Source organism: Triplophysa rosa, linkage group LG2, assembly GCF_024868665.1.
Source record: "Triplophysa rosa linkage group LG2, Trosa_1v2, whole genome shotgun sequence".
Taxonomy (NCBI): Eukaryota; Metazoa; Chordata; class Actinopteri; order Cypriniformes; family Nemacheilidae; genus Triplophysa; species Triplophysa rosa.
In genome coordinates, this window is record NC_079891.1 from 24915220 (window position 1) to 24939093 (window position 23874).

At 44.9% G+C, this 23874-nt stretch overlaps 1 protein-coding gene across 3 annotated transcripts in view; it reads right to left on the reverse strand.

The window, feature by feature from the left end:
* Positions 1 to 18717: 18717 nt before the first annotated feature.
* The window catches only part of nsmfb (NMDA receptor synaptonuclear signaling and neuronal migration factor b), a 37663-nt gene continuing 32506 nt past the window's right edge, over positions 18718 to 23874 (reverse strand). For all 3 annotated transcript variants that reach the window (XM_057355703.1, XM_057355699.1, XM_057355695.1), the window contains one exon: positions 18718 to 23493. In XM_057355703.1, the coding sequence (XP_057211686.1) occupies positions 23396 to 23493 (98 nt within the window). In that variant the 3' untranslated portion in view covers positions 18718 to 23395. The remainder of the gene's footprint in view (positions 23494 to 23874) is intronic.

Sequence of the window (23874 nt, forward strand, 5' to 3'; positions counted from 1 at the left end):
GGGCTCGGTTGCTCTGGGGATGAAGAGTGGAAGAGAACACAGGCTTGACCCTGGAGACATGAAAGACAGGGTGAACCCGACCAAGGTGAGGAGGAAGCCTGAGCTTGATGGCCACTGGATTAACCACCTTGGTGATTCGGTATGGCCCAATGAACCTGAGTGCCAGCTTGCGAGAAGGTACTCTGAGGGGTAGGTCCTTGGTGGAAAGCCATACTCGTTGACCACACACATAGGTAGGAGGAGTGGATCGGTGGCGGTCAGCCGCTGCCTTGGTCCATCTCTCGGTTTGGGCCAGGACCCCTCTAGCCCTCCTCCAGGTGCGTCGGCAACACTGGACGAAGGCCAGAGCAGGCGGGACCGCAGCGTCGGGTTCCTGTGAGGGAAACAAAGGGGGGTTATAACCCATGGAGCATTCAAATGGTGACATACCTGATGCGGCTGAGGGGTGGGAGTTGTGGGCATATTCTACCCACAAGAGCTGAGAGCACCAGGAATTGGGGTTGCTGGATGTCAGACAGCAGAGCATTCTACCAAGATCCTGGTTGACCCGCTCGCATTGCCCGTTGGTCTGGGGGTGAAAACCTGAAGACAGACTCACAGAGGCCTGGCGGAGAACTGAGGACCCCTATCGGAAACGACATCGACCGGCAAACCATGGAGACGGAAGACGTGATCCACCATCAGTTGTGCCGTCTCCTTGGCGGAAGGGAGCTTGGGGAGGGGAATAAAATGGACTGCTCTGGAGAAGCGATCCACCACCGTGAGGACCACAGAATTGCCATTAGACCGCGGGAGCCCAGTAACAAAATCAAGCGCAATATGGGACCAAGGGCGGGTAGGGATGGGCAAGGGATGAAGCAGACCAGCGGGCGGGCTATTGCGTGGCTTACACTGAGCGCATATGAAACAGGTCGACACGAACTGAATGACATCCTTGGCCATGGATGGCCACCAGAAGCGTTGACGGATGGCGGTCAACATTCCCCGGCTTCCTGGGTGGCAGACTAGTCTGGATGAATGGCCCCACCGGAGGACTTCAATATGCAGAGCGGCCAGCACCGACAACAGACCCCTTGGACACTCTGCGGGCACTTGCACCCCTCGACCGGCCTCGATCACTCGTCGTTCGATGCCCCAAGAGAGCGTCCCGATCACCAACCCTTCCGGGAGGATGGCGTCGGAAGTGGACTCCCTCTCAGTGACCTCGAACAGGCGAGACAAGGTATCGGGTTTGATGTTCTTAGATCCCGGCCGGTATGAGAGGGTGAAGTTAATGCGGCCAAAGAAGAGTGCCCAACGGGCCTGTCGCGAGCTCAACCTCTTGGCTGAATGGATATATTCCAAGTTCTTATTGTCCGTCCAAAGCAAGAAGGGTCGCGCTGCTCCCTCCAACCAGTGGCGCCACTCCCCCAAGGCTAGTCTCACCGCTAACAGTTCTCGGTTGCCAATGTCGTAGTTACGCTCTGCGGGGCTAAGGCGGTGAGAGAAGAAAGCGCAGGGGTGCACCTTCCCGTCACCGGGGGATCGCTGAGATAAAACTGCGCCTACCCCGACATCAGACGCGTTGACCTCAACAATGAATTGGAGAGCAGGATCTGGAATAGACAGAACAGGTGCAGAGACAAAACGGGACTTGAGCATGTCAAAGGCTACCTGAGTGTCCTGGTTCCACCTGAATGGTACCTTGGTGGAGGTCAACGCAGTGAGCGGTCTGGCCACTTGACCGAAGTTTCTGATGAATCGACGATAGAAATTAGCGAAACCCAGGAAGCGTTGTAATGCTTTGCGTCCATTCGGCAACAGCCTTAATCTTGGCGGGATCCGCCTTGATACCTTTAGCAGAAATGATGTGGCCAAGGAACGTAACTGACTCGGCAGGGAATTCGCACTTCTCCGCCTTGACAAACAGTTTATTCTCGAGGAGACGTTGGAGGACCCGTCTAACGTGCTGGGTGTGCACCTGGAGAGAGGGGGAGAATATTAGGATATCATCCAGATACACAAAGACAAACTTGTTGATCATGTCACCCAGAACGCTATTGATCAGGCCCTGGAAGACCGCCGGGGCGTTGGTTAGACCAAAAGGAATAACCCAATATTTAAAATGTCCCGTGGGCATGTTAAAGGTGGTCTTCCACTCATCCCCCTCACGGATGCGGACATGATGGTAGGCGTTGCGGAGGTCTAATTTGGTGAAGACCCGGGCTCCCTGCAATAATTCAAAGGCAGACGACATGGGGGGTAAGGGATATCTGTTCTTAACAGTGATGTTGTTCAAACCTTGGTAATCAATACAAGGGCGCAGGGAGCCGTCCCTCTTCTGCACAAAGAAGAAACCCACACCGGCCGGGGAGGAGGAGTGACGGATGAGTCCAGCAAGGAGAGATTCTTGAATATACTTGTCCATAGCCTCTCGCTCAGGTTCGGACAGGGAGTAAAGGCGGCCCTTAGGCGGAGAAGTGCCTGGGAGTAGGTCTATGGCACAATTGTAGGAGCGATGCGGAGGAAGAGAGGTAGCCCGGGACCTGCAGAACACCATCCCAAGATCGTGGTACTCCGCCGGAAAGGTCGGCAGGTTGAGCCTGCGGAACACAAGACAGAGAGACAGGAGAGGCGGCAGGACCCAAACAAGACACATGACAAGACTGGCTCCAGGCTAACACAGAATTATTTGCCCAATCCATGTGGGGATTGTGCTGTACGAGCCAAGGATGTCCCAGCACTAACTGGTTCAAAGGGGAATTCAGCACGTACAGCACAATCCTCTCACAATGGTTCCCAGAAGAGAAAAGACTTACACAGGGGGTGACGTGGGTGATGGTAGTGAGAGGGCTGCCCATGAACGACTGCGCCTCCATCTGCTTGTCGAGGGGTATGGCAGGAATACCCCAATCCAAGGCCGTGGCAGCGTCGATAAAGTTACCCTCTGCTCCCGAATCGAGCAGAGCATGGCCAGTGTGAGACACCCCCTGGAAGACCAGCTTGATGGGTAGCTGAGTGCGTCCGGTAGGAGAGGTTGAACAGAGAATAGCGCCCACCAGGACTCTCCATTTTACAGGTAAATGTGCAAACTGGAAAGTTAGTAATCCCCCAAAACAGTCTAGACCAGAGGTATTCCAAGACAAGAGTCTAAATCCAAGATACGAGTGTACATCCAAGGCAAGCGTTATATTCCCAAGACAAGAGGTCACGGTAGCTAGACAATCTAACGATCTGACGACTTACGGCAGAACCAAGGAGGTTTAAGTAAGGGAATAATCAGCAGGGGAGTGAGAGCAGGTGAGCTGTAATGAGGGAAAGTAGAAACGGTGTGAGAGGAGAAAGTGGGGAAAACAAGGGGGCGGGGCATACACAGACTGAGCGCAAGGTGAGCGGTAACTCTTCCATGTGCTCGATACAGACCATACAAAAATGAATAAACAAAACAGGCAGGAACTCAGGCCCGAGGCCTGACAGTCATATATGTTATTAAAATATATATTTACATTTCATTTGTCAAAAAAAAACCTGTCAAAATGATTTGCTGCATCCGGGTTACTGTGTATTATTAGATGTGAGAGGTTGTTATCTGGGAATAACGAACCAGCAAATGTCGCGACTGGTCAATTAGAATCAAGCAATTCAACAAGCTGTGTAATACACATCACAAGTCATTGTAAGAGCATAGCTGCAGCAAATCTAAAGCACTTTGAAGCTGATACCAGTAATACCCTTCATCTGTGATATTAGAAGGGAAAAAATCTGCCGCATTAATGAATTAATAAGTGTTCAGTAATGAATGCTAGACAGCTTTGATGTACAAAAATGGTTCATCCACTAATTGCATATTATCACAAAAATTCATATCAACAGGGCACAGTGGATATTGTGAACAAACCTGTTGAAAAGAAATAAATGAGGGCGAGACAAATGGAGAGGGATACTGAATGAGATGGAGAGAGAGACAAAGACAAGTAGATCTACTCTTTATCTGGGTGAATAATGTATTTGTATTCATAGAGACAGACACAAGCTTTCACTTTTCTGAACAGGGCATGTCTGGGTCAGGAAGTGCAAGTCTCTTTCATCCTGAAGTTAAAAACGTATGTCACTACACATCTGAACTATGACCGAGCGTGCTCTTTATGAGACAGCAGCTGGCCTGCAGATTCTGAATCAGAAACTTTGTTCACTTGCAGCTTATTTATTTTTGACTAGTCAGTGCAAGATAAGTTCAATGGCATTATTATAGCAAATGTAAAGACGTTCTGTAAATGCAAAGCATAAATATAGTCTGAACTAAGGGCAGGTTCTGGTTTGATTGAAAAAACAGATCAATTGAATCTGACCTTTAATGGAATGAAAAATGATGTCATGATATAATGTCATGAGTGATGGATGGAGTTATGTCACAAAGGGTTGTGGGAGGAATGTATGACACTGTCACAAAGGACACATTTTTAAAGTAGTTCACCCTCGAAATGAAAATTCTGTCATCATTTACTCACCCTCTTGTCATTTCAAACCTGTGTGATACTTTCCGCAGAACACAAAAGAAGATATTTTGAAGAATGTTGTTAACAGCCCCCCATTCACTTGCATTGGTTGCAATAGAAGTGAATGGGGGGCTGTGCTGTTCTGTTACCAACATTTTTCAAAATATCTATTTTGCCTTTCGATTTTATGTACATCAGAGTTTAAATAGGTTTTATCCATTTTATTCCTCTTAGGCCTGGTTTCACAGACAAGGCTTAAGGCTAGTCCTAGACTAAAATGAATGTGTGACCTGTCTTAACTGAATATAACTTGGCCAGAAATAGCAAAAAATATATCAGTGCCATTGTTTTGTCTCAAGATGCACACCAGTAATGTATTCTTCTAAGGTATTTTTATAAAAGCGACATAAATATCTTAATTAAACTAAGGCATAATCCTGGCTTAAACTAAACCGTGTCTGTGAAACCAGGCCTTAATGTTTTATGTATGTACATGTTTTTAATGCTGCCTTCACGTGCTCTCGGAAAGTCGATAATTCCCACTTCAACCTAGAAATAATTTACGGAACAGTGCTCTATTAATGTTAGCAGATACTTGTAATGTTTTAATGCTAATAAATCATTAGTAACATAAATGTTTTATTGTGACTAAATACTTTTAATGTTACTAAATCCAGACGTTTCTTCCGGGTTGAAGTGGGAATTATCGAATTTCAGAGAACACGTGAAGGCAGCATAATTCTTACCCTGTCTGCATGTCATGGGAGCAGCCAGTCACATGACAGGAAATAGAAGCAGCCATTATAATTGAGGCAGCATGGCACATGTGGTTATCTTAGTTTAGCTCAAACAATTACTGGATTGTGGAGTTGCTGTTTATGGGTTTTCCTTCTCAGAGACTTTGGATTGGACACTTTACATTTGGATTTTTAAGATTATTTTAGGGTATGGTATTATTGTATACCTTATTTTTCATAGTCTGAGTTTTGTTTACATGGTCATGATTTCATGAGTGCTATGATGTTACAAAGGGTGATAGAAATTATAATGTGTGCTATTAAGGAATGTCATAATGGGTGATGATGTCATAATGGTGAAATTTCTCAACTCTTAAAAATAAATGGCACTTTACCTTTCACCACATCTATATTTAAAATATGTTTTATAAACACAGATTTTCCTCAATTGACCTGTTTAAGAAATGTTTTTGTTTTGTTAAAAATTGTAGTTGTTAAAGGAATAGATCAGCCAGAATTCAAGAATTGCACTATCCTCTGTACTTCTGCATTCATCAGTTCTTGTGTGAAATTAATATTTTTGCATGGGTTTTTTGAGTTGTACTAATTACCAAAAGTTAATTTTTTTACCAAATCAAATAGATTGGACAAATCAGTTGGATTAACACAGTAAATAAGTACATTTACAGTGAATGTCATTGCTAAGATTAGAGGTCCACTTACAATACACTGGAACTCAACTCTTGCACAAGACGTGTATCTATGGTGTGTGTGGCTGTTACCAGAACCAATGTTTATAGTTAAAGTTTGAAATGTACATATTTTTTTTACACATTGTTCCCCTCGAAAGACATTAACACGTTGGATTATTTTTCATTTTATGTGAACTATCCTGAGTTGAGATTAGAATGAGAAAAAAATGAGAATAGAATAGAATAGTAAAATGAGACTTCTAGTGTTTTATTGAATTTTGTTTGTGGGCGGTGAAGGCTATCCATTTTAAAATGATTTAAAGAGTATATCACTTTAAAGCTTTAATCAAAAACAATTATTTGGTAGAATAGTAAACACTAACCTTAAAGTACCAGTGAAGTTAAAAATAACAATGCCTATTTTTTCATGAAATATTGCAGCGTTTATTGTAAATAGTTTATCAATGTGGGTCATTCTCTTTTTAAAATCCGTGTGCCCTCATAATCTTTAGTTAAAATCTGAAAATGCACTTCCTTCCTGTAATGACTATCCATCCTAAATGACATATGTTAGATGGCTTGGTTGGAGCATCCGTTAACTCCTCCCCTTCAACTGTCAGTCAGCTGCCAGTTCCATTTCAAAATGCAACGGCTGTTTTTATACATCCAATCAAATCGCAGAGAAAGACAAAATCTCATTAGTAATTCCATTTCACTCGGAAATGTGTCAAAATACGGAACTAAAAACTTCGGGTTCACGGGGAATTTAAGCATGTTTTTTCAGTGTTCAGAAATATTTCAGCTGAACATGTCTAGCTAAAATGAAGTTTCTACTATGAAGTTTCTTGACATATGTCCACATTTAAAAATAGATGTCAAAAGCTGCCCGACAATCTTTCTTTTAGATGATAGTTGTTTTGGTGAACTTTTATTTCTTGACAGTCAAGAACAGCGATCGCCAGCTCCTCCCAGTCAGAGAGGCTCACATTTGCCACAGGCTGATGAGACTGCACTACCGTCGAGACAAGTGCGCGGGACCGAGTAAATGAAAATAAACCCTGAATGCTGCGCTCCAGTCGTTATGATGGTCAGGGCATGAAGTTCTCGCTGGTCAGCGTGGCCTGACAGCACAATGTGCACCTGAACAAAGCGAAACACATGCCACACTTCCAGTAATGTGTTTGTTGTCTTGGATGAGCAGGTTTAGGAAAAAGTACATACGCTGCGGGAACACAAGCAGTACAAACAGTGATGTTTAATTCAAATACCAGTTATGTAACACACTGCCAATGCCACTGGCGTGCCTATGTTCAGCTGTTCTCATGCATTAATGACTCATCTTGTAGTTGCCGTCAGCATCTGGTTTTTACATCTAGTGGGAAGCACTGAAAGGCCATTTTTGGTTAGTGAGCGTGTGAGTGCATGTCAAGAATGTCAATTAATAAATTGTTGTTGCTTTTGTATTAATGCAGAATACAGTACAGTGAGACAAAGTGCACTTAAAAGCACAGTACAATTTGCTCCGATCTTGCTTTCGCATACGACTTTCCGAAGAATTGCAACCTGGTCATCGCTTGCTTGTTGAAGACACGGCTTAACATACTAAAGGTTGTGTTGTTCAGCAGAGCTAAACACTATAAAACCCACAGCTCATTGAATGCTTGCACTCTTTGATGTTGGGGCTGTATCCACAGATAAATGAGAAGACAGACTTTCTCACCGAGAGCAATCATCTGATTAAGGAAATTAGGCCAATCAGTAGCGTGATAACATCAGATGGTGCTGAAGAAGCGCATCACAGATATACGCGCAAACCTTAGGGGGCGCATTGGTAAACAATCCGATTTAATGTTTTCTCTGATTACAGTCATCAAAGTTAATAAGTTTTTAAAAATCACTCAAATCAGCTTTAAAATAATGTTCAAGTTTACAGATGTAAAATAAAAGTCTATGGAGCATTATAAAATCCTTTTTGTTAATGCATTTGTGACCCTGGATCACAAAACCACTGGATCACAAAAGTAGCACGGGAACATTTTTTTGTAATAGCCAAAAATACATTGTATGGGTCAAAATTATTGATTTTTATTTTATGCCAAAAATCACTAGGATATTAATGATTATATATAAAGACTTTTATTTTTGTGAGTGGATGGCCTGCTACAGCGCCTATGATTAACAACCTCAAAGGCATTTTCTCTATATTTATATTTTCGCACCAGCAGATTCCAGAGTTTTAAACGGTTGTATCTTGCACAGATATTATCCTATCCTATCAATACATCAATAGAAAGCTTATTTATTCAGCTTTCAGATGATGTAAAAACTCTTAAGACTGGTTTTGTTATCCAGGGTCACATTTGTTTTAAAGCTTTTTTTAAAGCTACAATCCTTAACTTTTGTTTATACATCCCTATCTGTTTTTGAAACAGAACTGGAGGTTGCTTTGGCAATTGACGTCAAACTGACATTCCGGCGAAATCGCTGCAAATGAGATTTTTGTTCTAATCAAAAAAGTTTAGGGATTGCAGCTTTAACTGAAACATGAGTTATATTATTATTTATAAACATTTTACACAACACCTTCCAAACCCAATGTTACTTTACAGAATATGAATACAAAAGAGAAAAATGCTATTTTTTAATAAATAAGAGAAGAATCTAGAAGGATGTCTTGAGGTAAAACACAGCATGATCTACAGTTCCCTTTCTGTCGGTCTCTCGACGTTGTGTCGAACCGACAGAATGGGGTTGTCTTGAGAACCTATCATCTTCTGAGTATATTGAAAAGGCCAATGAAAATTGGCGAATGAAATTTGCATGCCGGGCTCCTCCCCGGATGTCCGGGTATAAGAGGGAAGCCGGCGTGCTCATTCATTCACCTTTTGTTCTTCAGAGCCTACGCATCTGGTGAGCTTCTCTACGATCTGGATGATCTTTCTTTCTGCTGGAATCTACGACGTGGACAGCGGACGGTCCCTTCCTGCAGTGACTCTCCCCTGGGCGTCTCGGCAGTTCCGGAGGTGTTCGAGCAAATTTCCTTTTCTAAAAGAGCAAATTTCTCCAGCGTGGCTTGTCCCGCTGTTCTCATGGGTGCAACACACTCATCGAGGAGGGGGACGGACACAATGCCTGCTTCCAGTACGCTGGGGCAGACGTTGTGGATACGTCCTGCCCGCACTGCGGGCGGTGACGATTCAGACGTTGCGTCACAGGTGGCTGTGTTCCCACGGGACTCAGCCACCACCTCGTTTGCTCCCCGTTCCGTGGCGGCAGGACTACGGCCCTGCCGTCCGCTATGGCAAGCAGCGAGGGTGAGATGAGGATTACTGTGAGCGATAATCCGCCAGCCACGGCTCACGGACCGTTCACACCTCGTTTCGCTCGTCTGACCGTTCCCCAAAAAAGACGGTCCGCCGTCTTATTCCTCAATCACGTATTCGGACACGATGCGTGATGATGAGAGGTCTCTTGCAGCATCGGGGGGTGACGTACTGCCATCCGACTCCGACGATTCTTCGGGCTCCCTCCCTCGGGGGGTCGAGCCCAGGAAAAAGCGGATGTCGAGATGTCGGCCATGCTTTCCCGGGCCGCCGTGAGTGTTGGGTTGCAGTGCCCGCACTGCCTCTCCCGGCGTTCGCGGCTGGCTACATGGCGCCTCGGGTTTGAGCGCGGCTCCAAGCCGCGCCCGCCCCCAGTGCCGTGTTTACCGGAAGTGCATGAGGAACTTTGCAAGACCTGGAACGCCCCTTCCGGCACGTTTCACGTCAAACAAAGTTCTGTCACCCTCTCTTCCCTCGAGGTTGAGACAGCTGGAGGATGCGTCGGTGTCCCCCAGGTGGAGTTTGCCGCCGCGGTGCACTCGTGCCCGTAGGTGGCGGCCACCTGGGGGGGCTCGACCTAGACTCCCGTCCAAAGCATGTGGTGTCTCGGCATCTCTGGTGTCGAGAGCTTACATTGCGGCGGACCAGGCTGCCTCCTCTCTCCACGCTATGGCTCCTGCCAGGCCAGGGCGTTGAGAGAGCTCCACGAGGGTAAGACCGACCCAGCGCTTATGCAGGAACTCCGCGCCGTCACCGACCTCGCTCTACGGGCGACCAAGGTGACCACGGGGGCCCTGGGTCGGACGATGTCCACACTTGTGGTCCATGAGGAACTCCTCTGGCCGATACTTGCGCAGATGAGTAACGCTGAGAAGGTCCGCTTTCTCGACGTACCCGTCTCGCAAGGGGGGGCTGGTTGGTGTTACTGTGGAGGGTTCTCGACAGTAAAAAGCAGTCCTCCGTGCCGCAACTCGGCCGCCTCGGCCGTCGAGTCCCGTGCACTGTCTGCTTCCCAGCAGCCCTGGTCCTCTTCAACGCCCTCCAGTGACCTGGAGGAGACAGCGAAGAGGAGACCATCGCCCCATCAGCAGCCGCGGGCAGCGGCTGTCATGGGATCACCTCAGGGGGATCGAGGCTACCATTGGGCCCGACCCCAGCCACAGCGCTGGTAGGTCGGATAGGGACGGTTCCTGCCCCGTCCCTCCATCTGCTGGCCCCCTCTGGGGGGCTGGCGCCCACTTACTCTCAAAAAGGAGAGTTTCCTCTCTCTCTGGGTTACCTCAGCCGCTCTCACCCTCTGCACGACGGTGAACGGCAAACTCGACGTTGCGTCATGGCAAAGCGCAATGTCGAGTATAAACACCAGCCCTCAGCACTCTCAGTCAGACAGTGCGTTGAGCTGCGCAGTCGCCAGGCAGGAAATATGGCAGAGCCGATCTCCTCCCCGGGGGGCCTCCCCTGGCAAGGAATCCGTACTGCTAGCCATCGAACCACCCTCCGCGGGGGCGATGAAGCAGATCAACCTCTAGTCCCCTGTCACAGTTCTGGGAGCCCCCAGACTGTCAGGCGGGCTGAGGAAGACGATCCGTCTCGGCTACGCGATTCAGTCGCTACACGTCCGCCCAAGTTCCGGGACGTCCTTTTACCTCAGGCAGAGGCAGGGATGCCCCCGTACTTCGGGCGGAGGTCGCCTCCCTTCTGGTGAAGGGAGCGATCGAGCCCGTCCCACCGGCCGAGGTGTTCAGCGGGTTTTACAGCCCGTACTTCATTGTCCCTAAGAAAGGCGGAGGGTTGCGCCCTATCTTGGGTCTGTGTGTTCTGAACAGGCACCTACACTAGCTGCCTTTCAGGATGGTCACGCAGAAGCGCATCCTGGCGTCCGTCAGGCGTCAGGACTGGTTCATGGCAATCGACCTGAAGGACGCGTACTTTCATGTCTCGATCCTCCCTCGACATCGGCCGTTCCGACGGTTCGCGTTCGAGGGACGGGCATATCAGTACAGGGTCCTCCCCTTCGGTCTGTCCCTGTCTCCACGAGTCTTTACGAAGGTCGTGGAAGCCGCCCTCCTTCCCCGTTGGGAAGGAGGTGTACGGGTACTAACTATCTCGACGACTGGCTCAAGTTTTGGCACACTCTCGAGATCTGTTGTGTACACACAGGGACCTGGTGCTCCGGCACCTAGATCGGTGGGGCTACAGGTCAACTGAGAAAAGAGCAAGCTCTCCCCGGTGCAGAGCATCCTCTTTCTCGGTATGGAACTCGACTCTGTCCTCATGAGCGGCCCCGCTCACCCCCCGCGGGGGGCGCGAGACCCGCGACGAGGAAGCCCGCACCCACGCGGCCTCCCAGAGGCAGTGCGACTGACTACAGAGCGCACCCGATCAGTGTTGAACTGCCTGAAGCTTTCAGACAGTCAGCGGTCCCCCTGAAACAATTTCAGAGGCTCCTGGGATACATGGCATCCTCGGCGGGGGTGGTCCCCCTCGGGTCGATGCACATACGACCGCTCCAACACTGGCTGCAGAGTCAAGTTCCTTGGAGAGCGTGGCACACCGGCAGCAGGCGTATGGTCACACGCTTTTCTGCCGACACACCCTAACCCCCTGGTCTCCATGACCTTCTTGCGGACAGGGGTCCCCTTTGGGATGCCTCCCTGCAAGGTTGGGGTGCCGTGTGCAACGGGCAAGCAGTGTCGGGGCGGTGGACGGGCCCCCGCCTGCGTTGGCATTTCAACTGCCTAGAGTTGTTGGTTGTGCTACTTGCATTGAGGAGGCTACTACCTCTCGTGCAGGGAAGCACGTGCTGGTCCGGTCGGACAGCACAGCTGCTGTGGCGTATTCTTTCACTCACAGCAGCTAACATGACTCGCCCGACGCCTCCTCCTCTGGAGTCAGCAGGTGATCAGCTCCCTGCGAGCCACACACATCCCAGGCGTCCTGAACCAGACAGCCGATGCGCTCTCTCGTCAGTCGACGCCTCGCGGAGAGTGGCGACTCCCTCCCCGCGCAGCCGGCTCATTTGGGGCAGTTCGGCCAGGCACAGGTGGTCCTGTTGCCTCCCCGGACTCCACCCATTGTCCGCTTTGGTACTCCCTGTCCGAGGTACCCTCGGCACGGATGCCCTTGCGCACAGCTGGCCGCGGGACAAGCGGAAGTACGCTTCCCCCCAGTGAGCCTCATTGCACAGGGCCTGTGCAAGGCCAGGGAAGAGGAGCATCAAGTGGTACTAGTTACGCCCCTTCGGCCTAACCAGGACTTGGTTCTCGGAGCTGAGGCTCTGACAACAACTCCCCCCTGGCCGCTCCCCCTGGCGGACAGCTTCCCCAGGGGAAGGGGCACGTTACGGCATCCCAGGCAAAACCTGGTCTCCATGTCTGGACGGGACGAGGAGATCCTGAGTGACCCACCCCCGGTCCGGTTGGGACGTCACTCAGGCTAGGGCTTCGGCCACTGGGCGGCTATACGCCCATAGGTGGCGCCTCTTCTCGTCCTGGTGCTCTTCTCGGCGAGAAGACCCGCGGAGTTGCTCGGTCGGGTACGAGCTGTCCCGTCCTCAAGAGAGACGGGGGAGTAACCTCTCCCCCTCCACACTGGGAATGTATGTAGCCGCTACGGCCGCTCATCATGACCCAAGTGCTGGGTAGCCTCTGGGACAGCACGACCTGGTCATTAGGTTCCTAAGGGGCGCGAGAGGGTGACCACCTTACCCGCGCTCCGTACCCTCTTGCGACCTAGGTGGCGGGCCTCAAGAGGCCCCGCCCCCTTCGAGCCTCTCGGGGTTGCCGCTCTTTCTCAGTCTTGATAAAGACGGCTTTCCGCATGGCGCTCACCTCCAAGAGGGTAGGGGATCTACAAGCACCCTCCGTGTCCACAGATTGCCTAGAACTCGGGGCCGGGATTCTCACGTTATCTTGAGACCCCGCCCCGGCTACGTGCCCAAGGTTCCCACCACTCTCCCGAGAGACCAGGTGGTGAACCTGCAGGCGCTCCCCACCGGGGAGGAAGACCCAACCTATCCGTGTTGTGTCCAGTACGCGCACGGCGCCTCTACTTGGACCGCACGCAGAGCCCAGAAGCTCTGAGCAGCTCTTTGTCTGTTTCGGAGGTCAGCAGGAGGGCTGTCTCCAAACAGAGGCTGGCGCACTGGATCGTGGATGCCCTCGTTAGGGCATACCGATCTTTTTTCCTACCCGTTGGGGGTGAGGCACACCCCTCGTGGCTGGCTCAGGGCGCCTCTCTGGCAGACATCTGCGGAGCTGCGGGTTGGGCTATGCCTAACAACTCCGTGAGGTTCTAATACCTACGCGCGGAACCGGTGTCAGCCCGCATCCTGGCAAGGTGTGGGACCGGCAGCCGGTAGGGCATACGCCTGCGGAAGCCCTTCCCCCTCCGGGGGGAGCAGTGGCGATCCCGCCTCACTTCTTTCCCCTCGGGTAAAGAACAGGCATTCCATCCATCACTAAGCACCCTTCCAGGGGACAGGCTGGGCAGAGCAGCCCTGCCCCCTTAGGCCGGGGAACAGTTGAGTTATCTCCCACATAGCTCTAACCGGACCTAGTGCTCCAGACGTGGTAACCCCCCCTCCGTGGGCTGTTCCGTCTGATGTATCCTCATGAATGGTTCCCACCTTGGCAACCCATGACCTCCCCAGGTGGACTCCCACCTTGCGGTTAACTCCTGCAGTCCGCACATTCCTCCCATGAGTTCTCCCCTGATGGTGAGACCATGTGGTGTCTCCACTAATTCCTCCCTACGGTAGGTAGTGGCCTCTGCAGCGTGTTTTCCCCCCAGGGGGGAATAATGCTTACCCAGTGGCCCGTACGGTGCCGGGCGGCTTCTCGCCATTTAGAGAATCAGGCCTCCGCCCGTGACGGCCGGCGTTAGGGGGCTTCCCAACTTTTTGTGGAAAGCTCTGGGTCCCCCTTCCTCTCCACTGGAAGGTCATAATTTCGCGTTAGCGTGTTCGTCTGACTCGCCCAGGCCAGTCAACGTCGCTCCGCAGAGATTGTGACGCGGCTCAGTGCTGTGGCGTTTTCCATAGGAACCCCATTCTGTCGGTTCGACACAACGTCGAGAGACCGACAGAAAGGGAACGTCTTGGTTACGGATGTAACCTCGGTTCCCTGATGGAGGGAACGAGACGTTGTGTCCCTCATGCCACAACACTTGGCCGCCCACCCCAGCGGTCGGGGGAGGATGCTTAGGCTCCTCAGACCAAAGGTGAATGAATGAGCACGCCGGCTTCCCTCTTATACCCGGACATCCGGGGAGGAGCCCGGCATGCAAATTTCATTCGCCAATTTTCATTGGCCTTTTCAATATACTCAGAAGATGATAGGTTCTCAAGACAACCCCATTCTGTCGGTTCGACACAACGTCTCGTTCCCTCCATCAGGGAACCGAGGTTACATCCGTAACCGAGACGATTCTGTTGATAATGCAGATGTTCGCAGTAAAGTAGATTCTCTCACAAAAGCAGATGCTGTCAATAAATGTTGACATGTATTTAACCCTGTTTATTCATTTTAAAAGCAAAATTGGGCATTTTTCCTGTCTAACAGTTGTTCTAGAGGAACACATTTGCTGACACACATTCTTTTCATAAACCTATACCATCTGTACTGTCCAGACTGTACAGACTTCACTAACTACTGTTTATCACATAAGTCCTAATACAGTTTACATGGAGTCATGTACAATTTGAAATTACATTACATAACAGCAATATCTAAAAAGTCTCAGTAGAGCTTCTATGTATACCGTAAACCAACCTCCACAATCACCATGTGGCATAAGGGCAATATGACTTAGTGAAGCAGGGCGGGTTAGAGCGTTCCCCGGTTCCACATAATCATGATGGATGCACTTGGGCAATGCACCCAATAACTCCTTTCTCCCATCAGAACACATTCGCTTAATCACTTCAGACACCAGGATGCTCCAGCCAGTCACGCTTAATAACCAAACTAGAAATAGATGGTGCAGTGTCTCTTCTCCATGAATGTCAGTCAGACGTTTAAACCTTATCTTTGGATCAGTCGTCTTTTTATTGAAGCCATCAGGGCAGTGGGTCACAGTCCATTGGTAGGTGAACAGTGTAGCATTCATCTACTCACCACCTCCACCTGAAGCTCGATCAGCCTGGATTATTGATCACATCTTTATGATTTATATATATATATATACTGTATATATGATCTTTATATGTAATGCAATCCAGTTAACTTTCACAACCATCAAAAAGATGATGTAAGCTGGGTATTGACATCTAAGCAGCATCATTTTGAATCCAGGATTATGCATGTTAGAGCACCGGGGACTGAAATGGATATTTGATAACCTTGAAAAGCATACAAAGAAGAAGAAATCAGTCAGGATGCTATATTCATTGTCGTCCACTGTGTCTGCTGACTTGTTTTCTTTCGAGGAATAGTTCACCCACGACTTTCTTCAAGGTGGATTCTTGAAAAATATGTTTGGCCACTATTTTTAAATGAGATTTTTTTGTTAACTCATGTTCAGTGTTCTGTGTAACTAGTTACCAAGTAATTAGTTACTTTAATTTAATTACTTTCCCCTTGAAAAGATAAAGTAAGGGATTACTCTTATTTTTTCTGTAATTTAATTACAGTTACTTCTCATGTAATTGAACTAAATACTGTGTAATATATTCAATAGTGGAAATGACATAAAAATTATACGTCTAACTTTAAAATGTGTGCTTTAATGTATCCTTCTCACATTTGTATACTTTGGTCAGTTAATAAGAATAATTTATGTAGTTATTTATTAGAATTAATTAAATAAACCGTTTCATGTCTATCCTTGAATCAATTCTATTCAAGGTTGATGTAGGATATAGAAAGTAATTAATAATAAGTAATTAAATACTTTTTGGAGCGAGTAGCTTGTACAGTAATCTAATTACACTATTGAATATGTAATTAGTAACTAGTAATTAATTATTTTTTTCAGAGTAAGGTACCCAACACTGCTCATGTTATATTCTAAGTCTTCTGAAGCCATTTCATAGCACAGAAAATGAAAGACATCATTATTCACATTGTTTACTAGCTCACTTTGGCAACTTCAAGAGAGATGTAGACACGAGTGGTTCACAAACGAAACATTCTTTTGAATCAGACATGTGTAAACTGCCAACACAGTCTCACGGGAATATTAATCGAACTGTAATCTATCAACTCATGTTTACTGACACGAATTTCCCCCTGTTTTCATGTCAGTCAGCACGACTTTTTTCGTGTCACCCAGACTTTCAATCTAATATATTTTAATATGTGGTATCTTTCATATGTATAAATATATATCAACGCAATCTGATGGGAATTCATAACTATTTTGACAAGGTGACTCATTCGTGTGAATTCCTATTTCCTACGATCTCATTGGTATGTTTTGTTATGATTTACATTTCCCCTGTGACGTTAGGTTTAGGGGCGGGGTTAGGGAAGCCATTTATCATTGTTTTGCCACCTCGTGAAACTCGCGTTTTTAGCAAAATTAGCTTTTGCGGATGTGATTTTAGGGTTTGGGGTTTAGAAAGGTGTTGGTTAGCCACATCCTAAAATATGTACGACTTCTTTTGATATCAGGTTATAAATATATAAATGTAAATACACACGCAGTCCGTGTATTGAAAGTCGTGCTGAGTGACATTAAAAAAAGGTCGTGCTCACTGACACGAAAAAATGGGAGATTCCAAATTTCGTGTCTATGCCATGAACTACCGTGTGACTGGGTTGAAACTGCACTGTGCATAGCACAGCATTTGAAAACCTTTATTCAAACTATTGCAGATCCTTTCACTTGTATTGTATCTAGATACAAAAGGAAACGGCAGGATCAGGAATTTTTGCAGTCTAAAAGACTACCGTATTTTACATCTTTGGCAAATGTAGGTGCCTGAGAGCAGCAGGCGGTGGAATATGTTTCAGCAGACGCGATTCATTAGATTTCAGATAATGATGGATAATTGTGTTTTACACTGAAGTGCATTTTTGTGTAAGTGGTTTTGTGACCCTGGTGTATTTGGGCCAAATGCCAATGAGTCCCAGAGCACACATTCTGGTTCTCTCTGACAGCCTGTATTTGTGGTTGTGGGAGATTGATCACTTCTGTTTATCCTCCTCCATGCTCCCAGAAACAATGGCAATCATTTCTTCCTGTAAAAACGCTGCTCACTGTGAATTTACAGATGATGATATGCTGTAATAATAATGTTCATAATTCCCAATTGAACCATAGAATAGTCCATTGTGGTGCTGATGGTTGTCTCTGACTCATGATTTTTAATGAACCACAATTCCCCTGGTACCATGGCTTTCACAACCCAACGCTGCTGCAGCACCAATTAACCAGAGCAAACTGTGATCATATGAAGAGATTTGGTGGCGTGACCTTTGTCACACTTCAGGTCATTATTGGAAACGTGAGTAAAAGAGGACAAAAGAGAAAAAGATACAGTACAAGAGTTTTGAATATTAACTTTAGATTAATACATCTGTGGTGATGAACATTTGACACTTTAATATGTGACATTTTCATGGGCTACGTCATATAGACCTAGACTTTGTATGCCGTTTATTTCCTGTATTCTGTTTCTACCATGTCCGTCATGTATTTTCCCTTAAAGTATGACTTAATTTCTTCCGCATAACACAAAAGAAGATATTTTGAAGAATGATGTTACCTGGCCCCCATTCACTTGCATTGGTTTTGTGTCCATACAATAGAAGTGAACGGGGGCCAGTGGTGTTCAGTTACCAACTTTCTTCAAAATATCTTCTTTTGTGTTCTGCGGAAGATAGAAAGTCATAAAGGTTTGAAATGACAAGATGGTGAGTAAATGATGACAGAATTTTCATTTTGGGGTGAACTATGACTAATAAGAACTAATTCTTAATTTACTTTTTCATTGTTTAGTGTCTGTTTTGGTACTTGTTGTTATACTGTGAATGTTAACACACATGCTAGCAATAAAGCTTTATTGAGAGAGAGAAAGAGAGAGGTTGTCCAAGATTAGTTCATGCTGTTCAGGTTGGTTTTGTGTCTTTTGAAAGAATAATGAAGCAGCTTTCTGGTGGGAATCTATCTCACCATTGTCATTTTTCTATTACTCACATTCACACTATTTCACCCATGGCAGAAGAATTCAAATCCCGCTGGACTCAGTGTCAGTGCAGGCTATGTCTACATCCCTTAAATCCGCATGTGTGCTCTGTTTAAACAGCATTTGGAGATTATATTTGGATAGAAGTGAAGCACTAGGATAACTCCAACTCTGAGTAATAGCCATCCATATTTATATCTCTTTAAATCTCCTTTTCCTTTGTGGATATGGCTGGCTATTTGGTTTCACGCACTTCAGATTTTTTGTTTTGTTATAAACATGTGTTTGTTCACTGATCATTTTTTTCTTTTTAAAAACCACAGTCAAGGAGAGAAAAGAAGACTCAGGACAAAATTCCACTTAAAACTGGGTACATTTTACTGTAAAACAGATTAGGAAACATTTTCATTGCTGTGAAGTGGTTGCACAAGGAAAAACAACCTTTTCATAAAGTACAGTTTTACAGCAAACTACCTTCCTGAATACAACTTATGCAAATACTGTGCTAATAAAGAGTAAGAAACTTTTACATCCAGTCTTTAAGTAGCAAAAATAACAAGATGAGCTAGTTTCCTCAAGAAATGACCGTTGAACTAGACACTGTGAAATATTTGGCAATTTAGCCAGACTAAGAGAACATGTTACAGTCATACATTTTCAACACTTTCCAGATATTGTATCTTTCTAGGTAGAGACTATTATCATTGCTACTGAAAATGCTTAGAATAGTGATTAGACTCACACTAGAGAATATAAGAAAGACATAGCACGTCCTTTGTAAAAACATTTCTACTAAAAACATAATGCGCTGAAGTGTCCAACTGTGCAATCATGATGCTGTCAATCATTCCACACTTAATCTAATCAACAACATCACATCAAACAGCAGGACGTCACCTTAGAGCAGCAGGAGAAGGAAAAAGTAAAATAATTTTGTTCTGCTTTGAAATGCTGAAATAAAAGATTTTACATTTTCAAGTAGTCTAACATGGTCCAGCCATTAACAAATGTCTCCTTGAAGTATTTTCTGTCCCTGAACCAGGTATCACATTAAACCAGAGAGAATCATTTGCAGACATTACATTTCAACACATCAACAAACCCTTCAAGTTTTGGCTATACAGTATATGTTTTCATAATTCATGTCATGTCTGTCAATACTATATTCATATTAAAGTTCAGAAATTATTCATATCAATATTACTGCAATAACATAACATCATAACTCACAAATTATTTTATTGTTTCATATGGGAATCATCAATTATTTGTACTGTCAACATTAAAGTGAGACAAACCCTGCCTGAATCTTTCAGATAACAATGACTACGTTTACATGCGCACCAATAATGCGATTATCTCCAATAATCAGAGTAAGTACTTAATTGCAGTAACATGTTTACATGACATGAGAATTCCCATTTACATGAAAGTTTTATTAGTCTGATTATTTGCTATAATACACAGCACAAACAATGGTCTCGGGTACAGTAGGTGTGTTACTGGCTATCGTTTTAATGTATTCGCGTCAAATGCTAAATGCCTTCATCCGGATTTGTTTCATAGTTATTCTGTGCTGTGATAAATATATAAACATGATGAAAATGCCTCCACAGCGTTTGTGTACGCTGTCATCGCGTTCGCGCTGTTTCCATATGAAGATAAGGGGACAGACTGCTGACAGTAAGTTGTGTTGATGGTAAAACTTTAGACTGTCATGTTTACCATGAATTTGCGCTTACGATGCATGACAGAAGCACGAGTGCCTTGGTCAGAGCAGCATAAATGCGATTAAGGTGTTTACATGCATATTGCGATTAAAATCAGCATATGCCACATGACATGTTACTTCGATTATGCTTACTGTGATTATGAGCTTAATCGCATTATTTTGATCGAATGATTGCGTTTACATGAGGTAAAGTGTATCACAATATTGCCAAAATCCTATTATAATGGTATTATGAGGGTGCATGTAAACGTTGTCATTGAACAAAGCCTACTGACATCCTCCATCATCATGCCGCAAAGCCAGCATTTGTGGTTAAAATGGAGGCTGTTGAAAACATGATCAGCATCCAAAGATTCAGACAAGAGTACAAGCACTACAGTCTTCCCTAGAAACAATACGGTTAAGGTTACCATTGCTACAAAATCGCTCAAGATGGATGTATTATGAACGAAACACACATGCGATTTTAAATGGAGTAACCTCAGAGTAAAGTGCTGAGCTGAGCTTTCCATTATATTCTGCTTTCATTACTTTCAGACCCCCACACACATATGCTAAATTGAATATGTAAAGTTTCTCTCAAAGGTTTTAGCCATGCCTACATAATAAACTCAACACAAGGCCATAGGCCACACTAAATGTCTTATTGCGAGTGGTGGTGGTGGGGTTCATAGATCTTTCACAGAACCTCAAGCTGAGTATTTATGGAACATATTTCTTATTGACTGCACTTTATCTGAGACACCACACAATAAGAAACCTTCTAAATCTAATTATATCTTCTATTACTCCCACAATATTATATTAAATATAAATATATACAGCTGCAAAAAATTAAGAGAATTAAGAGAGAGAGCATTTCTAGATGTTTTGTGGTCATTTCAGTCGTGTCAAACATCAGGAGTGACATAAAGTCATTCAACAGCAATGTGAAAGACTGACAGCATGACAAGACACATGAAAACTTCGATAAAATTGAGGTTATCACATAAAAAATAATTTTTGAACTTCCCAAATGAATGTACAAATATTACTGTTGTATTGCTTAAAAGTGAACTGTGTTTGCAGTATTTGAGAAAATACGAAACATCTTTTCTGTTATTTTGACCCGTTTCTCCAGTTTTCATTTTCTGCAAATAAATGCGAATAGAAATAATGTTTTTAATTTAAAATTTGTTAGAAATATTGTTAGTAGTTCATAGAATGAAACAAAAATGACCGTGTTACATATACTGTATGTATTTTTAGATATATTTACTATTTATAAATAGTAAATTCCGAAAAACTGAAAATAAATTTGAAATGTTCTCTTAATTTTTCTGCGGCTGTATATTTATCCTTTTTGACATAATAATGGCATTCAATGGCTTTGGTAGAAATAGTGTAGAAAAGATTACATAAATCGAAATGAGCCAAAAGTCAAAACACAAAGGTTTTGTATTACGCAATTTGATACAATGAAACAATTGTATTACATATGAAGGCAAGCACTTGTCTGAAACAACAATGTTTTGATTTCCTCAGTAAAGGAGTGGTTGGATTGCTTTGATTTTATCTCAAGAGAACACACTCCACTACTCTGATGGACCTACAAGTACATAGATATGCCTTTGTGCTTTATTTGATTTTCTGGGTGGCTGCACGAGATCAAAAAAGTGTGACAACTCAACACAAGGAAAACACAGATGCATGAAATCACATCTCAGTGCCCTTTTCCACATCTCTAAACTTGAAAAGCCACACTCCCAAACACAGTATACAAGCACACACATACTGTACATGTAATTCTGCACATCAACAACTCAAGGCCACATTTAGACTGTTTGTTGTTCTAAAGGGCTACTGAAAACCTCTGCAAATAGATATTGCAATGGAGTAACCACACTGCAGATTATATATCTGGCAGCATTCTAATACCATTATTGTACCAGCTGCAAGTGACCATTAAAGAACAACTATCTACCAATCTATCTTGTTATCTCTCTGGTGCGTCCAAAAAACACCCACGCACCAACACGAGAGTTAAGAGAACATTTCCCTCCCCGGAGAACCACTTTAGAGTCTAAGTGTACTATCTTGTATACTATTTTTAAATTAAACAGCAAGTGTGAAAAGCTTTATATCTAAAACGTGGTCACGGTCACATTTAGTACTACTACTATGCAAAAAGAAATGTTGCAGATACAATTGCGATTTAACTTATGAGATGTAAATATTATCACTTTTCCTCCAGCTACAGAGAAAACAGCATAAAACAGAGATGCCTGCGATATTGAAGACCTAAGAACAGCTTGTGACAAATACATAAATTCATGTGACAAAACACAACCAGAGGAATACAAAACAAACATGACGCAATCTGCGAGAAATTCATCGTCCACTGTTGTCTATTTTTAACTGAATTATTTAAAACATCTAATTAAATGTTTGTCTAAGATACTACAAAATTTGAAAGATGTCCACCGACGGTAAATGTTAAAAGACACCACAAGACAAAATGTATCTATAATGAGCTCTGTCTACACATGCCTTAACATGACACATGATTACACAATTAATATGTAGAAATGTTGACAATGGATCTGCAAACTAAATCTATAGAAATCTAAAACTTACTCAATCAGTCATGAGTGTTATTTCATCCCAGCTCAGGAAACTCAATCATTCTGACTGAACAACTGTCTCTTGAGGGAAGTCAGAAATAAAATGAAACCTGAGTTTTCCTCCCTCTCAAGAATCCCAGTAAAACACCGTAATCATTTCAAAAATTAAACTGTGCAATATTTTTACGCTGAAATGTAAAGGACAGTAGTTATTCTATAGAGTGGATAAGTAAAAACAACAGATCTGTAGTTCCACAGTTTACCTGTACTTGTAATACGTCAAATCTAGTCTTGTTTAGAAAATGAACCTTGTATTACTGTCCCTGTTAGTTTACCACAAACACGACTACTCACGAATATTTCCTAAAAATGTCCAATTTTTCCATCCTCTTCGCTTTTCGCACAGAAACCGAAGAACATTGTCCATACCTTTACAAAGGCTAAAAGATAAGATCAAGTTATCTAGCGAATGTTCCTCTTGTACTTAGACGGGGTGAACATACAGCACCTAACAGTAATGGCTGCTTCCCCTCTCCTTACATCCGAAGGTGGAAACGTCTTCCGAACGTCATCCACCATCCTCAAGCTCATCTCCATCCTCCACCTCAGGACATTGCCTAGGCTCTTTCGGGAGGGAACGTTGGCGCGTGGGCCCTAAAGTAAGCTACCTGCCTCTTGGGCTTCTTAAATCCATGCCACAATGTCACAGAAGGTCATCGTAGTCGAGAAGTTTGGAGTGCTGGCGGCTCTTCCACAGACGGTACAGGCGGAAGTCAAAGTACATCTCGATCATCTCCTTACCTGAGAACAGAGAGAGTATTTTTAGCTCCCCTAAATATATCAAGATGATAAAATCACAGGCAGTATATCACGTCTACTGCACCATCCGCTGTGTAAAATACATCTATATTAGGAAGCATTTCTAGGCGTTTGTGGGTGTTTTAAATACTGTTCTCTATTTAAAACAGTGGTAATTATCCTCAACAGTGAGAATCAAACTGCGCAGCGTCCATAGGGGACAAAGGAGGATGGGAAAGGAGAGAGAGGAGAGAGATGGCCTCCTGAGTCCAATGAAGAGAGAAACAGCGGGAGTGATAATGAGGTTTTAATTGAAGATTAAATCAATGGGAAAATGGTGTTGGGGTCAGAGTTCACCTGGCACAAAGGTTTCGGCTCACGTAA